The sequence below is a fragment of the Giraffa tippelskirchi genome, chromosome 13 (assembly GCF_054371585.1).
Source record: "Giraffa tippelskirchi isolate mGirTip1 chromosome 13, T2T-mGirTip1v1.2.pri, whole genome shotgun sequence".
Lineage (NCBI taxonomy): Eukaryota > Metazoa > Chordata > Mammalia > Artiodactyla > Giraffidae > Giraffa > Giraffa tippelskirchi.
Window position 1 is genome coordinate 106,491,827 of NC_137287.1, and position 18,372 is coordinate 106,510,198.

General features: G+C 39.4%; 1 protein-coding gene and 1 long non-coding RNA gene across 3 annotated transcripts in view; one reads left to right on the plus strand and one right to left on the minus strand.

Moving 5' to 3' along the window:
• Window positions 1–15,921, minus strand: part of UQCC1 (ubiquinol-cytochrome c reductase complex assembly factor 1) — a 92,065-nt gene extending 76,144 nt beyond the window's left edge. Inside the window, exons 1-2 of one of the 2 annotated variants that reach the window (XM_081559932.1) lie at window positions 15,888–15,921; window positions 3,333–3,437 (exon numbers count right to left, since the gene is read on the minus strand). In XM_081559932.1, coding sequence (XP_081416058.1) covers window positions 3,333–3,437; window positions 15,888–15,911 — 129 coding nt within the window. In that variant the 5' untranslated portion in view covers window positions 15,912–15,921. Of the gene's footprint in view, window positions 1–3,323; window positions 3,438–15,887 lie in introns of both variants that reach the window. The other variant, XM_081559931.1, reaches the window with a different exon arrangement.
• A 103-nt stretch (window positions 15,922–16,024) lies between these two features.
• LOC145533152 (uncharacterized) lies at window positions 16,025–17,864 on the plus strand. The gene is made up of 2 exons (XR_014073892.1): window positions 16,025–16,483; window positions 17,673–17,864. It is a non-coding gene; the product is annotated as an uncharacterized LOC145533152 (long non-coding RNA).
• Window positions 17,865–18,372: the final 508 nt, after the last annotated feature.

Below are 18,372 nucleotides of genomic sequence, written 5' to 3' on the forward strand. Positions count from 1 at the left end.
TTTGTTATGTGTATTTTACCATACATACCATTAAAAAAAAGAACCATCAATGGATGCTAAAAGTAATAAGCAAAAGTATGATGAGAAATCTGTACCATCTCAAAGTATCTTCTCACAAGATACTAATTACAAAGGGGAAAACAGTAACTTTAATTAATAACCAAGTGACCAAGGTTAACATCAGCAGTAATAAGACATATTGGCATCACGTATCCCCTGATATGACACAATGAGAAGGAAACAATGTCACTTTTTCCAAAAATGCATAGCCTCAATCTAATTTTAAGAAAATATCAGACAAACCCAAACCGAGAACCAAAAAAGGAATTGATGGGGGGAAAAAACTGGAATAAGGTATACAGATTATTTAATAGCATTACATCAATGTTGACTTCCTGGTTCCAATAACTGCACTATGGTCATATAAGATGTTAACATTAAAGGAAGCTAGATGAAGGATATATGGGAACACTATTTTTATCACTTTTTTACAAGTTTGCTGCTGCTGCTGCTATGTCGCTTCAGTTATGTCCGACTCTGTGCAACCCCATGGACGACAGCCCACCAGGCTCCCCCGTCCCTGGGATTCTCCAGGCAAGAACACTGGAGTGGGTTGCCATTTCCTTCTCCATTTTATAACTTTAAATTATTTCAAAATTTAAAAAAGTTTTAAAGTAGACTCATCAAAGTATGATAGAACTTCGAGAGGTTATTTAGAGAAGATAATTGAGAATCCAAAGTCCCTAGCCTTTTGAAAATAGTAACAGGATTATAGCAATGGACATTACCTTAGAGATCTTCTGATACTACCATTCACCCAATGAAAGATACTTTTATGTCATGCCCCTAACACAGTCTTCCAATCATTGCTTGAATATTTCCAGTAAGAGTAAATTTACTTTGCCAAATATAGCCAACACATTCCATTACACCACAATTTTAGTTAACACAAGGTTCTTCCTCATCCTGAGCCAAATCTGCCTCCCTCTCGGACATGCGCCTGAGGATGTCATTCTGAGGCAGAGTTTTCCAACCAGAACTCAAAACTGGGAAGATGTACCAGCGAGGTACGGTCAACATGGCAAAATGTCCAGTTTATTTACAATGGCTGAAACGACATCTTGTCAGCATGAGATAAACAACTCCAAGTTATCTACATGGATGCCTTGCTATAATGCTGTCCGAGAACCTAATACAGTACCTGGTACATATTAGATACCCAAGAAATGTTTATTGATTCAAAGAATGAGGCCCAAGTCAGAGACTGATAGGATGAGCTCCCCCTTCCACCTTCTATGCACACATTATTTACAAATGACTTAGAGCTACAGGATAAATTCTATTAAAATTTTCTAGGACTTCCCTGGTGGTCCAGTGGTTAAAAATCTGCCTGCCAATGCAGGGAACACAGGTTCAGTCCCTGGTCCAGGAAGATTCCACATGCCTCAGGGCAACTAAGCCCATGCGCCAAAACTACTGAGCCCCAGCACCATTACTAAGGAAGTTGCCCGCCCTAGAACCTGCACTCCGCAACTAAGAGAAGCCGAGGTGCCACAACCGGAGAGTAGCCCCTGGTCTCTGCAACTAGATAGAAGCCCAGGCAGCAATGAAGACCCAGCACAGCCAAAAATAAATAAATAATTTTTCAATGCATACACAGAGAAAAACAGAACACAGCCCAAAAACTTCTGGAAAGAAATAGCTACCTGACTAAAGTAGATCCCTCTTCCGCACAAACATGTTCTTCATTCACTCATTTATTGCCTCCTCTGTGCCAGCCTCAGTGAGAAGCCCAGGAAATACAGGGACAAACAAGACATTCTCAGAAGGGCAAGCCTTATATACTAATTGAAGGGAATTACTCTGCATTTTAACATATTTTGTTAGTAATGCTTATATAAATAAATTACATAGTATATAATTTATACATCAAAAATAAATTTTCATTGCATTAAATATGAAAAAGATTAATGGCTACAAAAGGAATTTACATAAATTGGTAATAAAAATAAATTCCCAGTAGATAAATGAAGAAATGATAAAAGCATACAGTTTTTACAAACCAGAATACAACTGATAAACACAGAAAAATGTTTAACCCTGATAAAGAAATGCTAAGCAAAACAGGCAACATTTTCTACCCAATTAGTTTAAATTTTTAAAAAACATCCAATTTAGGGACTTCCCTGGTGGTCCAGTGGTTCTGCCTTTCAATGTAGGGGACGTGGGTTCGAACCCTGGTCAGGAAACTAAGATCCCACATGCCTCAACTAAGCCCACAAGCCACAACCGGAGGGTCTATGCACAGCAACGAAGATCCTGCATGATGCAACTAAGACCCGAGACAGAAGATAAATAAATTAAAAAAAAAAAAATACAATTTAGGGGAAGTAATGATGAAAAACTAGTTATATAAACATTGCTGGTGGCAGTATAAATTAAAACAACTTTTTGGAGAGGAAAATTGCTCACATCCTTTGACCTAGGGTGTACTCTCCTAGTTTATCCTTAATAAATAATTTAAAATAAGAAAAATTATACAGCAAGAAAATGGTAACCACATTAAAGTCTACTATGACAAAAAAATTAGAAATAATTTTAACATAAATAAAAGCTAAATAAGTAGAATAACACGTAGCCATTTCAAAAATTAATTATGGAATGTGTCTAAAACATGAATAATGTCTGCTCTAATATGTGAAAAAGCACCAGAACATAAAATTCTGTAGATATTTGTTCAGGTACCTAAGGAAAAAATTAGTACACACACACATACTCAAAGACTAGGAAAGGACCAGCAGATGTTTACAGGTTTGAAGTCATGGCTGATTTTTATTACCTTTATTATTGAATTATTTGTATAATTAGCAAAAATCAGGAAAAGAAATCCTCAAGGAGGGTCCAAAGTAAACTACATTATAATGGATCAGGTGATCAGTGGTAAACTAAGGCCTCAAATAATTGTTCCTCTAATTTTATGTTCATAAAAAGGAAAAAAAGAAACATTTTCTTACTCCAGGTAAAAGTGGCTACAAGAAGAAAACTGAAGAAAGGTTAACTCTCAGATGAATATCTGGAAACACTCCCAACAGTAAAAATCATCAGACTGTACCATGGTATCCTAGGCTAAGTTCCACCACTGGGGTATTTAGAAGCCACGCCCTAGACACCATACAGTAAGGATCAGTCCTGAGCTGGCACCACAGAGACCCAGAAGTGGTCTCATGAGGTTTTTCCATCACACAATTTGGTTGGTTAATCTATAAATACATGACATTTGCACATTAACACTAAGGTTTTTTCATAGCAAGCAAAGGAACAACAAATCTTACCTGGAAAGTACCAGACAGAGCCCTGCCCCGCTGTCCCTGTGTACGAGACGCAAGTAGCAGTCGGCTGCATCCTGGAACCCACTGGAAGATGCTAATCTGGTTCCTCTAGAGAAAGAAAAACATAGTCAGGAATCTATATCAGACTCCATGTGTAGAAGGCAAAGAGTGTATCTAAGTCTAGAAATCCTTCTAGAACACGGCAAATGAAAGGAGAACTTCCAAAACAGGACCAGGACCAAGGCTGCCCATGCTCATCTCTCCAAAGATAAAATGCACCCCTGCCTACCACAGACTAAAAGGATTCTAGTTAAGAGCTGACTCAAACTGTAGGACATGAGCTTCCTCTCAGAACAGTAACAAAAGAAACCTACTTCAGGCATTTTGCAGTTAGCTTATCATTTAGTTTGTGATTCCTTTTCATAAATACTGATTTATCTGCTCTTCATAAAATCCCTTTACACGAAACAGTGCTGGCATTACCATTATCCCCAAAAGGATGAAGAAACTAGGGCTGAAATTTTTAGGGTGGGAAAATACACTTGGGCAACTTGACTTCCAAGACAAAGGGATACTAAATGGCTGTTAGAGCTATGAGTGAGGTCCAATTTTCCCCTCTGGCATTAACTCACCTCAAAAAGGTCTCTGGACTAAAGTGAAAGGTTAGACTGGAGAAAGGAGGAGCTCTAGCTTGCTCAATGAGAAGAATGCTTTATTTTACGAATCTGAAATGCAATCCATTGTATAAATGGCATCGCTGTACACAGCACTGGAAATCTCTATTCTAGAAACCAACTCTGGGGAATCCAAGGGTTTCTCTCACATAACTTGTAGACCTGATAGGGCCATAATGAAGACTGGATATAAAAACTGTCTGAAAACACTTTGCCAAGCATCAGTTACAATGTGTGTGCATGTGTGTGAGAGCTCAGTTGTTCAGTCATATTCAGCTCTTTGCAACCCCATGGACTGTAGCCAGCCAGGCTCCTCTGTCTATGGAATTTTCCAGGCAAGAAAACTGGAACGAGTTGCCATTTCCTACTCCAGGGGATCTTCTCGACCCAGGGATCAAACCTGCGTTCCCTGCATTGGCAGGCAGATTCTTCACCACTGTGCCACCTGGGAAGCCCCATCAACTACAATACTAGGAGTAAAAGATCCAGATTCCAGTTTAAACTCAGCTACTTTAATATAATCTTTAGAAGTAATTAAACCTCTATGATGCTCATTTTCCTCTTAACAATCATTAGTAATATTTATTGTTGCTATTTAGCCTCTGAGTTGTGTCCGACTCTTTTGCAACCCCATGAACTGTAGTGCCAGGCTCATCTGACTATGGGATTTCCCAGGCAAGAATACTGGAGTGGGTTGCCATTTCCTTCTCCAGGGATCTTCCCGGATCAGGGATCAAATCCATGTTACTACTGTTACTATCCCACGTATATGGATAAAGAAATGGAAGTAAGGATAGGATAAGTAACTTCCTAAGATCATATGGTTAATAAATGATAGGATTAAGATTTGAATCCAAGCAGCCCAATTCCTGGACCCAAGCTCGTTTATGGAATGAAAAGGTAAAGGAAATATCTCCAAAGTCCTAGCTCTAACACTCTGTGACCTAGGCTTGAACCAATTAAAATACAGCATAATACTATGGGAAGAGTCCTGTACTTAGAAAGCACTGATTTGACTCACAGTTCCACTGTCAGTGAACTGTGAATCTTTGTTGCCTCTTCTATAAAATAAATAAAAATCCCTACACCTCTCAGGATTTTAAGAGGAAAAATGTAATTTGCAGTATGTCCAACTCAATAAAATATTACCTTGAAGCTGAATCTCCATTTCCTCATGAGTAGACAGGAAGGGCCAGGGGTAGGTAACGGGGAGAGAGAGGTTAAGAATTTTAACCAGTCAGCCTTGACCTCTCCATGGGTCTCTAAACTGTGTAAATGATTTATTAAAAAAAAAAAAAAAAGAATTTTAAATCTAGAGATGCTTTCCAAAGTATCTCATTTCTAAAACTGTGTAACTGTTTCTAACAGGCTAATCACAGCAACTTATGTTTCAAATGAAAATTAAAGCTTAAAAACAGGATTTTACTTCAGCAGAGGTTTCACCTGTTGGGACTGTTTTCAAATGAGATACAATTATTGGCTTCTTGTTTACTAACAGCTGACACATTTACCAGATCATTCAGTGTCAGTTCCTTTCCTAAAAATGTAAATATGTGGTAAGATGAAACTTCAGCAGATTCAGGCCCAAACACAGGGGGAAAAAAGGGTAAGAGGAAATTACAAGTAGGAACAACGCAAACTTTTGGATTTTCTGAAGAATTTCATCATATGTTTTCCAACATCAATAAAATTTTCTCTAATATTTGATTCTATTTGGTCTCATGCCAATCCTTCTTCTTATTAGAAGAAAGGAACAATCAGCTCTGTCCTTTCCTTCTCTAATCCTATAACAATAATTTGTCCAAACCCTTAATTGAAACTGAGGTGTTTGAATTGCAAGCCTACCATTAAATAGCTATGTGACCATGAATCTGTGACTCAACACTCTGGACCTCTGTTTCCCCTATGTAAAAGTGAGAATAGGGACTTCCCTGGTGGTCCAGTGGTTAAGAATCTGACTTGCACTGCAGGGGACTTGGTTCGATCCCTGGTCAGGGAACTAAGAATCCAAATACCACGGGGCAACTAAGCCCATGTGCCACAAATACTGAGCCCATGCAAGCCTGCAAGCTGCAACTAGATAGAAGCCTGCCTACATGCGGAATGAAAGATCTTGCATGCTATAACTAAGATCCGACACAGCCAAATAAATAATTTTTCTTTTAAAGTGGTAATAATAAAAGCTACCTCACAGAAGTATCCCAAGGACCACTTGTAAAAGCTCTTAAGTAACAGTAAAACACACACACAAATGCTTCATTACTGCTATTAACAATTGTTACTGAATTATGTAAGAAACTCCTCTTTCCCCAGCAAACTGTCACAGCAGCAAGAACCATTTTCTTAAAATATTGTTTTGAACCTGGAATTCCCTTTCTCAAAAGCTTGCAGTGCCTCCAAGTACCTCTGTAGTCAAACACCTGATCTTTACCAACTGGATTCCTCTAGATCCATCAATAAATATATTTACATATCCTGCCCTGCATTCTCCACTCAGCAGTTCCAAAACTTGACTCATATTCCCTGCTTTGAGAATTACTGCTCCTCTCCACACAAGCTAATCCCTGTGCAGTCAGTTCCTCTGAGACTCTCTTCTTCACTTCTACCCAAACCATGAGCTCATTTGCTTCAACCTAGATGCCAAATTCTGGTTCTACTGACTCTACTAAGTCCTTTTCCCTTCCCATCTCTCCTGACACTTCATTTATAAATATACAAATCTGTGGAAGTACTGATCATCCTCTTATAGGTACCAATATATTAGGTCTACAACAATTAGCAAACTTCAATTCTCCTAAGTTCAGAAAAAATTTCCAGTGGTTTAAAGTCATTACCTTAATTTAGGATACTATAACACCATTATAAGTGGGAACTGGTTTTATCATCCTTTTGTGTCATCAACATTTCAAAACCAAAATTTTAAAGGTAGGTTTTATGTTTGCATTTCCTGTGCATTAGCAATTTGCAGGTGATCTTACATTGTATTTCAAAATATTCTGACACATTAGCTCTTTTTCTGACTATAATCAACCCACAGACTGTTTCTTCATGTGGTTTTAAAGACACACAGTATTTTACTTTGCTCACTGATGAGATGGAAAAGACTTGACAGATAGTCGATTCTTCTATTCCCCATAGTTACGTTCTACAAAGTGACCACAAACAGAGTTAGCAAACACTGAACCACTGCTCCTAGGAGAAACAGAGGGTTAGGTTCCTGCAAGCCTCTGGTCACAACATTTTCATCAGCCAATCAACATATGATCTTGTTTTGTGTGTTTTGGTTTAAAGACACCTTACTTAATAAATGTTAATTCATTATGTCAAATATGTTGGTTCACTAACACTGAACTCACAGTGAACAGAATTATAACTCACTCCTGAATAAAACTTCTCTAACATATGAATTTTCTCCATAAGAAACATCACAGCCTTCCTGCACTTAGCAACACTACACAGCACTTTAGCACTACATATGGGATGCATTTTACACAAGCAAATAAGGAACAAGAGCACAAAAATGCAAAAAAAAAAAAAAAAGTCACTAAATAGACTACGAGAAGGATATCTGTTTACAGTATAAGAGGTGAAACAGAAAGTCAAAGTATCACCTCAGCTAGTAACACGCAAGTTACAGTCAAGTTTTTCACCCCTCTGTACATGTTCACAAATGATTGCAAAAGCACCACAAGTATTGACTTGGGTTACAAATAAATTTTAGCAAGTATATGAATTCACAAATGCAAGATTTGAGCAAATCAGTAAATATATTAAGGATGAGGGGTCGGGTTTCTATCAGACAAAGGAGTTAACCAATATGAAAAGGCAAAAGGATAGAATAAACCCTGTGCTATTGGGCTGTATTTAGAATAACTGGTATGAGTTTTTAATATATAGCGATAAATAAAGAAATCAATATGTATGTGTATTATGTGTATGTATGTTGTTGTTGTTTAGTTGCTAAGCCGAGTCTGACTCTTTTGTGATCCCATGGACCACATCCCACCAGGCTGTTCTGTCCATGGGATTTCCTAGGCAAGAATACTAGAGTGGGTTGCCGTTTGCTTCTCCAAGGGATCGTCCCAACCCAGGGATCACACCTGTGTCTCATGCATTGGTCAGTGGGTTCTTTACCACTGAGCCACCAGGGAAGCCCATGTATATGTATACACATATATATATTTCCTACCCCTGTACTGATAAATGGAGAAGGAAATGGCAACCCACTCCAGTACTCTTGCCTGGAGAATCCCAGGGACTGGGGAGCCTGGTGGGCTGCCGTCTATGGGGTCGCACAGGGTAGGACACGACTGAAGCGACTTAGCAGCAGCAGCAGCAGCAGTGCTGATAAAGCCTGGAAGCAATGAAACCCCAGTTGCAATGACTACATACAGCATCCAAACTTGGCTTCTAAACAGAAATATTTATTAAAAGGAGCCAGTCTTCTGTGGAGAAAAGTTGAATCCTGAATGGGGTTGAAGTTCCTCAAACCTTATTCACAAATGTCTGGAACTATTTGATCTGTCTAGCAGTTCCCTGGAAGATTCCATCCATCCAAGAGGAACTCTCCCAGTATGAAAACCATTTTCCCCAGGAGCGATTTGTTTGTTGTTGTTGTTTAGTCGCTCAGTCATGTCCTACTCTTTGCAACCTCGTGGACTGCAGCATGCCAGGCTTTCCTGTCCTTCACTATCTCCTGGAGTTTGCTCAAACTTCTGTTCATTGAGTCAATGATGCCATCCAACCATCAAAATAGAGGCAACTGTTTAACTTTGTGACTGCCTGAGGTAGTACATAATACTTGGGAAAATAATAGGCTAGCCAAAAAGTTTAAAGGAGAATCAAGGGAATGAGATATTCGTAAGGGCCTTGAAAAGCTCTGACACGCTCCTGGGACTCTGAAGGCCATGTGGATGCTCAGGTCTGTGCACACACCCAGAAAAGGAAAGACCTGAGACTGCCCTAAAGCTCTCATCTCTGGTTGACCCTGAGGCGCTGCACAAGCAGGAAGTGAAGGTTAAGGCAGAACTGTCAAATGACCAGCAAAATATTGAAAGCATGCTCCAAAATGCACACAGAGCCCCTCAACAAATACTGAAAGACTCACTGGTTCCAGGAATTTAAGGAAATCTCCATCCAGTCATTACTTGACCACTAAGCTAACAGAGCAGAGAGCACACAACAAAGAATACAGACTTGACACAATTAATTCAGAGAAGTCACTAAACAGAAAATTAACAGCAAACTCTGGGGAAAGTCCTGATCTCCAGAGCTGCCGCATAGTATTATTTAAAATGTTCAGTTTTCAACAAAAACTTATGAAATACAATAAAACAAAAAAGTATGATTCATACAAAGGGGAAAAAAAATCAACAGAACCTTCCCCTGAAGAAGCCTAGACATTAGACAAACTCAACGGAGACTTTGAATCAGCTATTTAAAAAATTTAACATCTAAAGGAAATCATGTCTAAAGAACTAAAATGAAATATAAGAACAGTATCTCACCAAATAAAGAATATCAATAAAGAGAAATTTTTACAAAAAGCTAAATAAAAATTCCTGAGTTGAAAAAAACAATAAATAAAATGAACATGTCACTAGAGAAGTTTAACAGCAGATTTGAGCAAAAGAATCAGTGACCTTAAAAATAGATTGAGATTATCCACCCGAGAAACAGAAAGAAAAAAAATTAAGAAAATTTAACAGAGCCTCAGAGACTTACCATCAAATGTACCTATACCATCAAACATACCAACATAAGTATAATGGGCGTGTCAGCTGGAGAGGAGAGAAATTTAAAGAACAGGAAAAAAATATGTGAATACTGGCAGAAATATGTAAAATTTGATGGAAAACGATCTATAAATTCAAGAAGCTCAACTAACTCCAAATAGGATAAATGCAGAGAGATTCACAAATTAAAATATCACAATCAAGTTGTGGAAAGATATAAATCTTGGAAGCAGTAAGAGAAGGGACTCATGGTGTATGAGATCCTCAATATTAATAGCTGTATTTCTCAAAAACCATGGGGGCCAAAAGGCAGTGGGATGAAACACTCAAAATGTTGGAAGTAGTAGAGGGGAGAATGTCAAACAAGAAATCTATACCCAACAAAACTTTCATTCAAATGTGAAGGAAAAATTAAGAATTTTTATATAAACAAAAACTGAGAGAATCTGTCAACAACAGACCTGGCCTGCAACAAATACTAAAGGGAGAACTTCAGGCTGAAATGATACCTTTGACAGTATAGAAACTCAAACCCACATGAAAAAATAAATTGCACTAATAAAGGTAAATATTTGGATAAATATTTGGATAAATACTAAAAATAGTATAAATATTTTGCCTATAATTTTCTTACTTTCATTTTTAATTTAAAAGACACTGCATAAAAAAATAATTATAAATCTGTACTGAAGGGCACACAATGTATAAAGATGTAATTTGAATGACAATAATGGCACAAAGAAGGAGGGAAGTAATGAAGCAATACTGAATCATAATTTTTATACATTATTGAAATCACATTGGTATTTAATTTAAATTAATTATTAGAAATTAAGATATTAGTTGTAATTCCCAGAGCAAACACTAAGAAAATAACAAAAAATACAGTAAAACCTTATATCATATATAAAAATTAACTCAAAATGGATCTAAGACCTAAACATAAGGCCTAAAACTATGAAACTCTTAAAGCAAAACATAAGGGAAACATTTCATGACCTTAGATTGGGCAATGACTTCATAGATATATTACCAAAAGCAGAGGCAATAAAAAATAGTTAAGTTGGACTTCGTTAAAATTAAAAGCTTCTGTGCATCAAAGAATACTATCAGTAAAGTGAAAAGGCAACCAATGGACTGGGAGAAAATATTTTCAAATCATATACCTGATAATGGACTGACTAAAAACATAAAGAATTCAGACAATTCAAAAACAAAAAAATAACCTAATTTAAAAAATGGGCACAGGGCTTCCCTGGTGGTTCAGTGGTAAAGAATCCACCTGCCAATGCAGGAACACGGGTTTGATCTCTGATCCAGGAAGACCCCACATGCCTTGAAGCATCTAAGTCCATGTGCCACAACTATTAAGCCTGTGCTCTAGAACCTGGGAACCACAACTACTGAGCCCATGTGCCGCAACTACTGAAGCCTGTGCACCTAGAGCCCACGCTCCCCAAGAGAAACCACTGCAATAAGAAGCCCATGCTCTGCAACAGAGTAGCCCCCACCTGCCACAACTAGACAAAACCCGCGTGCAGCAATGAAAACCCTGAAGAGCCAAAAATAACTAATTAATTATTTTGTAAAATGGGCACAGAACTTGAACAACTAGAGAAATACAAATCAAAACTATAAGGAGGTATCATCTCAAACCCATTATGATGGCCACTATGATTTAAAAAAAAAAGGAGAGTGAAAAAGCTGGCTTAAAACTCAGCAATCAAAAACTAAAATCATGACATCCCGTCCCATCACTCCATGGCAAATAGATGGAGAAACAATGGAAACAGCGAGAGACTTTATTCTCTCTGGCTCCAAAATCACAGCAGATGGTGACTGCAGCCGTGAAATTAAAAGATGCTTGCTCCTTGGAAGAAAAGCTATGACAAACCTAGACAGTGTATTAAAAATCAGACACATTACATTGCCAACAAATGTCCATATAGTCAAAGTTACGGTTTTTCCAATAGTCATGTATGGATGTGAGAGGTGGACCATAAAGAAGGCTGAGCATCAAAGAATTGATGCTTTTGACTGTGGTGTTGAAGACTCTTGAGAGTCCCTTGGACTGCAAGGAGATCAAACCAGTCCACCCTAAAGCAATCAATCCTGAATATTCATTGGAAGGACTGATGCTGAAGCTGAAGCTCCAATATTTTAGCCACCTGATTTGAAGAACTGATTCACTGGAAAAGACCCTGATGCTGGGAAAGATTGAAGGCAGAAGGAGAAGGGGACGACAGAGGATAAGATGGTTGGATGGCATCACAGACTTGATGGACATGAGTTTAAGCAAGCTCCGGGAGTTGGTGATGGACAGGGAAGCCTGGCATCCTGCAGTCCATGGGGTTGCAAAGAGTTGGACACGACTGAGTGACTCAACTGAACTAACGATAAAAAAAAAAAAAACAACAGAAAATAACAATGTCAGTGAAGATGTGGAGAAGTTTAAACCCTGGTGCTTTGCAGATATAAATGTAAAATAGTGTGGTTTCTGCAATTTCTACTATTGTCAAAGAAAAGTAAAAATTATTACCAATGCCCAGAACAGCTCACAGAACTATAAGAAAGTCCCAGTGCACTACTTAAATGTTCAGTTCCTCTGCTAGAGCTACTCAGCAATAGCAGTGTTTCAGTTTACTCCTCCTTCCCAAACCCACTGGTGAAGAAGGGTAAAAACTGGTCAAAAAGACAGAAAGAGGAAAAAGTAAGGTGATACTAATGAGAATGTTCCAGGAATACTACCTTTCAGTGGTTCAATTTCTTTTATCTGCAAAATGAGGAGATAACAGTGCCTACCTTTTCAAAGGGCTGTCGTAAGGATTTAGTTAAGTTCACATATATAAAGTATTTAAAGGTAATTACCACATAGTAAACACCCTATAAATATTAAAATATCAGTTATCAATACTATTGCTCGAGAAATCACAACTTCTTGTTTCAACTACAACCTATATTTCAGTTCTCTCTCCTGAACACCAAATCTCCAGCTGCAAAAAAGAAAAAAAAAATCTCCAGCTAGATTTTCTCAGTGAAGAACACTGCTATGAACTCACTCATCCTAGGCTGACCTGGAACTCACTGTTAGACTCTTTCCTCTTCTTCATCCTTTACCTCTAACTCTCACCAAGCCCTGCAGACTCGCTCTCTTCAGTATTTCTTGAAACCATCCTTTCTTTCACCACATTGTCCCTGCCCCCTTAGTACAGGCCTTTATCACTTCTTCCAGGATTACTTAAGTAGTTTCTCACTGACCATGGGGACTCTAATCTCAGCCCTCTCTGACTCATCCATCTGTTAAATTCATCCCTGTTACAAGGATCTATTAAAACAAAAATCTAGTAGTAAATATATGAGTGTTTACTATGTCGAATTTTTTTCTTTACTTTTTTGTACTTTCAAAATAAAATTTTAATTTCAATTTAAAAACGAGAGGAGAAACAAAGTGTTCCCCCTGATCAAGGGTGGTTGGAAACAGGCAGACAAATACAAGAAAAGGACTGAAAAAAGGCACAAAGAAATTTGGGGGAGTGACAGATATGTTCATTAATTTTATTATGCTTATGACTTTTCAGGTGTATACTTGTGTCAAAACTTATCAAATTATACAATTAAATAAATGTGATTTACTGTACGTCAATTATTCCTCAATTTCAAAATTTTAAATAAGAAAAAATAGTAAATGCGTAAAAAAAACCTTTAAAAATAAATCCTCCCTTTGTTTAAAATATTTCAATGGCTGCCCTCTGCCTTAAGGTAAATGTCCAACTCCTAACACTGACATGCAAGGTAATGCCTCCTCTCCTGCCATTTCCCCACAAGGGCCCTTAAGTCCAGCCAAAGATTTACTTACAGCTCCTTGACTGTCTAGCACAGTAACACAAGCTAATGCTTCTGCTCTATGCCCTTTCCTCTATTCCCCATTTAATTAAGTATCTAAAATGCTCATCCTCAGTGTGGGTTAGCTGCCTTTCTACTCTGCTACCAGAGCACCTAGTTCAGACTTCTATCACAGCATTTCAAGAACTGTACTAGTAGTTTTCTTTTTTGTCTCTATTAGATTATAAGCATGAGAATAAGGTCTATGTTTTTCATTTTTGGCCCGTTGGAGAGTTCCCAGGATGTAGTAAACACTCAAAATAGTTGCTGAATAAAAGGGAAGAAAAGCATTTGAAGTATCACTTGTAACAACTGATTCTCTGATCAACCCTATCAAATTTACCCTTAAGAAAACCTGAAGCTCAGAGAAATTAGTTGACTTGCTCAGGGCCATATCCATAGTCGGTAATGGGGCCAAGCTTTCAAACAAGGCCCTTCTGACTCCTAGACAGGTGCATTTTCCTTTTGTGAATTCCTCACCGTGCCTAACCCAAATGCCTCTTCAGCATAAGGGATCAATAAATATCTGCTACTTTCATGTTTACTGTCACTCTCTAGTCCCAAGTCGCTTTGTTACATACTACATTTTAACACATGATAAGACTTCAAAGAATTACAGTATACAGTATAACGTGAAAGAGACGTTCCTTATCTACTCTTGGTTTTTCACTTAAAAAGATGACTAGAAAGAGATAAATGGGGAGAGGGGGAGATTCAACTAATAGAAGCAGTTAGAGAGGTGGTTTCAATGGATGCTACCAAAAAGAAATGAACCTGCAACCATCCACAAGCTCAGCGGCATGCTCAGCTGGGGCAGCCACTAACTTCCAAAAGGAGTCAAGGTATTCATTTCACATTTACAGCCCAACAAAATCCTCATTTTCTCCCCACAAATATCCATCTGAAAAACACTTTTGACATCCTAGTTGCCATTTCCTCAGCAGTCCTCAGATCCAAATCAATTTCTGCCCTGGCATCAGCAATTACTTCAGTGGGTGACTTTCTGTTTGAAGGAAAGTTATCTATGAAAGTGAAAGTCACACAGTCTTGTCTGACTCTTTGCGACCCCGTAAACTATAACCTGCCTGGTTCCTCTGTCCATGGAAGTCTCCAGGCAAGAGTACTGGAGTTGGTGCCATTTCCTTCTCCAGGGGATCTTCCCGACCCAGGGATCGAACACAGGTCTCCTGCATTGCAGGCAGATTCTTTACCAACTGAGCCACTGTTTGAAGGAGCTACTCTTCAAACATTTACTACACAACAATAGAGGGCACTGTACTTTGCTAGGCTGACAAGAAATACAAGAAGTAAAATGCGGTCCATACAAGCCACATATAAAAAGATTAGAAACAAGTGTCCCTAATATTGTAACTCAAAGGAAAGCTAGAGGCAGGAATGCAAAGAAATAGAGGAAAACAACAGAATGGGAAAGACTAGAGATCTGCTACAAAAAATAATGCCCTTGACCCAGTTTTTTAAAGACCTGCTGAAAGTATAAACTCTCCCATCCTTCCATAACTAGGAACCAAGCTCTGTATCCTAATTTTTGTTCTATTTAATTCCTAGAAGTAAGAATCCGCTAGAAGGACAGGACTGAGTCACAAGAGGTGCAGCAGCTTCCCATATGGGTGTGAATTAGTCAAGTGTATAATAGTTCTTCCTAACTTATTTCATTCATTCCTTCAACAAATATTTATTTAACACCTATGATGTGCCACAAACTGCGCTAGGCAGAGTAAAAACAACTGATACGACCCAAGTTCTCCTGTAGCTTTCACTCCAACAACCTATAATAGTATTCCACTTAGCTGTACGGTTAAGAATTAATCTACTGATCCCTCCGATAAAGCCAGAGAACCTCAGAATTTGAAGAACCTGCAGATTTACGTCCTCGCTTTGCGCCTAGGGACTCTGAAGCCCTAAAGTGACTTGCCCAAGGTCACCATGTGCATTAGTGACAGAACAGGAATTAGAATGCGGATCTCCCTCTCTCCCTGTAAGGAGTCACAGGTGGTGACCAAGGAAAAGCAAGTTTCGTCAAATTTAGGTCTGAAGTCACTCCCCTCCCTTCTCCAAAGAGGAGAAAGGCACGGAAAAATCGAGGGTCCGGGGGACTGGGAAGCTGCCTCAGTTTCCCCACAGAAAGGCGGCCCCGCTACCGCACAAGCTCCGCTCCTGCACTTCCGTCCACTTGTCCCCGTCCCGCCCTCTCCAACTCCAACCCGGGAATCCGGCGGGCGACCGCACATAATTACTCCTTCACTCACAAGGACTCGCACCAGCAACGCCATGTTTCTCGACAACCATTTCCGGGTGAAGGATGGGCTTCCGGAATCCCCGCTGCCGCCACCCCTCCACTAGGTTGTCTTTTCGCGGGCTGGTGCCCGGCAACCGCAGCGCAGGCGCACAGAGGCCGCTGGGCGCACGAGCGCGCGCTTTCCCCGCTGTGCACGGAAAGGCAGGGCCCGGGCGCGCGGCCGGACAGTCGGAACGCGAACGCGCGCCTCCCACTCTGTCTAGTCTCGATCAGGAGCGTCACAGAGACCCATGTCGTCTTCACAACACCAGTCCTCTGTGACATCTGCCTCGGGATTTTCGTAGCTCTCTTCTTAACCCGCCTCACTCCTCAGCACTTCCTTGTCGGAGTTCCTCTTTCCCAGACTCTGTCCCCATTAGGATTACCGCCTTATCCCCAGCGGTTGAAAATTACAGGATCTTGGGGGAAATCCCAGCATTTTAAGACTCCCTGAAACGAGCCGGAGGAGAAGGAGGGTCATAGGACACGGCTGAGTCCTGAAATTCAGGGGAAGAGGGTGATCACATGCTGACTTGAAACCTGAGAAAGGAACGTTAGGGGTTTCTGGTAGGTTGATTGCAGTTGGGAGCATCTTTGAGTATTGATAGGAAATTATTATAAAGTTGAAGAAGATATAGAAGATGCAAGGATGCAAGACGTTTCCTCCGAAAGTGAGAGAGAATGGCTTTAGCCAGAAGACCTCTTGCATTCATTGTACCCCAAGAACATTAGAGGAGAGAAGGTGTGGGTGTTCCTGGGATTATGGGGGGGGGGGCAGAGGGGCAGAATGTTGAAGGACTTCCTTACTTTTCATTCAGTCAACATATAGACCCATTGACTATAGACCTATGACCGGTTCACTGTGTGCTGGACCTAAAACAGGTGTGGATACTGGCTTCCTGGAGCTCATAGACTTAGTGGGAGGGCCGGGCACACAAGAGTAAGCCAATGAGAAAAATAAAATAGTTTAAAATTGCGGTAAGTGCTATGAAGGAAACAACGAAGAGCTAAACTAGAGAATAACGTGGGAAATTACCCTTTATATGCTTTCTCCACTCAAGTGAGCAGTTTATGTGTTTGGAATTGAAAACAGTGGTATAGTGCTCCTGTGGGCTTCACTGGTAGCTCAGTGGTAAAGAATCCACCTGCCAGTGCAGGAGCCTCCAGTTCAATCCCTGGGTCAGAAACATCCCTAGAAAAGGAAATTACAGCCCACTCCAGTATTCTTGCTTGGGAAATCCCATGGACAGAGAAGCCTGTCATGCTACAGTCCATGGGATCGCAAAGAATCAGACATGACTTAGTGACTAAACAACAACAAAGTGCTCCTACAGGGAAGTTAGGACAAGTGGCATCACATATTATAAACGATAAGAGCAATATTCTTGTTAATCAGTTTAAAGATGCAAATGTGATACAAAAACTATACAGGTTTGAAAAGTGAAAGTGTTAGTCACTCAGTTGTGTCTGACTCTTTGTAACCACATAGACTGTAGCTCTCCAGGCTCCTTTGACTATGGAATTCTCCAGGCAAGAATACTGGAGTGGGTAATTGTTCCCTTCTCCAAGGGATCTTTGCCACCCAGGGATTGAACCTGGATCTCCAACATAGCAGGCAGATTCTTTACTGTCTGAGCCACCAGGTTTAAGATCAAGTAAATAATTCACACAAGAGTTAATGAACTAAGATGTAGAAGACAATAGAGAAGACTGATATTTAACTTCCTTTCTGATGGCTTCTATTTTCTCTTGGCAGGAGAATTTTCTGCTCAAAGGATGGCAGATGGTATGAGATTGTAGTTCAGAAGAAGAAGAAAGTTTAAAGTTTAACAGAGACTGAAAGAAAAAGGGGCCAGTGAATATGGAGGATCTAGTTGAAGTTTGTAACTCTCTGCTTTATAAATTTTAATTTATTAATTTTAAATTAAAAGTCAGATTTATACCTATACTCTCTTTTCTTAAAATTAGCATATTACAGATAAAGCTAAAGTCCCTTTTTACCACCACCTTGAATCCCAACTTTCCACCCTCTCTAAAATTGAATTCCCTTCCAGATTTTTTTTAATGCTTGCTTTCACATACTTATACATGTTTCCTTAGAAAATATTAGGTTGGGGCAAACGTAATTGTGGTTTCTGACCGTGATTTTTAAATCATTATAACTAGACTCAAACACAGCTTTATTAATCAAAGTGGGAACCATTACAATCAATTTTTCCCAATGAGAAATAAGTTTATTTATTCCTGTAGCGTAAAAATCTGTGCCTTGGGATTCAGTGAACTCTTAGAAAGCATTTTCTGCCTCCTGCTGGTTATGGAAGCATTTTCCCTGCAAAAAGTTGTCAAGATAGTTGAAGAAGTGGTAGTCAGTTCGTGAGAGGTCAGGTGAATACGGTGGATGAGGCAAAACTTCATAGCACAATTGGTTCAACTTTTGAAGTGTTGGTTGTATGACG